General features: G+C 38.7%; 1 protein-coding gene across 1 annotated transcript in view; it reads right to left on the bottom strand.

Moving 5' to 3' along the window:
• LOC119430385 (gastrula zinc finger protein XlCGF62.1-like) overlaps positions 1–1017 on the bottom strand; it is a 1574-nt gene extending 557 nt beyond the window's left edge. The window contains exon 1 of the mRNA XM_037697791.1: positions 3–1017. Coding sequence (XP_037553719.1) covers positions 3–945 — 943 coding nt within the window. The 5' untranslated portion in view covers positions 946–1017. The remainder of the gene's footprint in view (positions 1–2) is intronic.
• Between the last annotated feature and the right edge of the window lie 208 nt (positions 1018–1225).

Here is a 1225-nt window from a genome sequence, read left to right as displayed (position 1 = left end):
ACCTTTTACAATAAAACCCTTTCCACAGACCTGACATGAGAAAGGTCTCTCACCTGTGTGTGTTTTCATGTGGATATTCAAATCACTTCTAAAAATAAAACTTTTTCCACAGATCTGACACGAGAAAGGTCTCTCACCTGTGTGTTTTTTCATGTGTACTTTCAAATGAACTTTTCGCTTGTAACTTTTTCCACAGGTCTCACATGAGAAAGGCTTTTCACCAGAGTGAGATCTCATGTGAGAATTCAAAGCGCTTCCAAGAATAAAACTTTTTCCACAGGTCTCACACGTGAAAGACTTCTCACCTGTGTGAGTTTTCATGTGGTATTTAAAGCTGTTATTTTCAGAGTAACTTTTTCCACAGATTTGACAAGTAAAAGGCTTCTCACCTGTGTGTGATTTCACATGAGAATTCAAAGCGCTTCTAAAAGCAAAAGTTTTTCCACAGATCTGACATGAGAAAGGCTTCTCACCTGTGTGAGTTCTCATGTGAGCAGTTAAATTATATTTTACAGAGAATTTTCTCCCACAAGTCAAACACACAAAACACTTTTTGGGGTTTCTTTTTACATTTGGGTGGTCTAGGTTGTCGCCGTGACTACTGGTTTGTGAACTTCTCTTATTTTGTTTCAGCTCTTCATCTCTGCTGAATCCTGAGTCTGTTTTTCTGCTTCCTTCCTGAACTTGGTTCTCAGACTCAGAAGAGTACAGAGAAAGCCGTTGGTACCTGTTCGGTTCTAGTTCCTTGTGGTTTCTTTCATTATAAACTGGAGTTACCATAAAGATTTCAGTCTCCTGCTCCTCTTTCATCTCTAGAGTTTTTCGGTTTGTCTGTGGAGGTTTTGTATTCTTCTGTTCTTCTTTTTTCTGTGGAAGTTCTATATCCTCATGCTTCTCTTTTATCTGTGGAAGTTCTGGTTCCTCCTGGTCTGAACTGGAGTTCATCTCCTGGTTATAGAGCCATTGGCCAGTGAGACCCTCTTTCTCCTTCCCGGTGTGATGCCGTGGGAGAGCTGGATGAACGAACAAAAGAAAATTTTACATTAAAGTGATTGTAAGACAATGTGCATTACGTTTCATTCAACCTTTATTTATACAGGTTAGTCTTGTTGAGCCGAGGACTCATTTACAAGAGAGACCTGTTTTTAACAAAGAATGACGACAACAGTAGACAATCATAAAGGCATTTAAATTGAAAAGATAAATGGAAGAAAACAATCTAAAA

Source organism: Nematolebias whitei, chromosome 3 (assembly GCF_014905685.2).
Source record: "Nematolebias whitei isolate Nwh7 chromosome 3, NemWhi1, whole genome shotgun sequence".
Taxonomy (NCBI): domain Eukaryota; kingdom Metazoa; phylum Chordata; class Actinopteri; order Cyprinodontiformes; family Rivulidae; genus Nematolebias; species Nematolebias whitei.
Note: the sequence above shows the minus strand (reverse complement) of the source record. Positions and strands in the feature narration are given on the sequence as shown.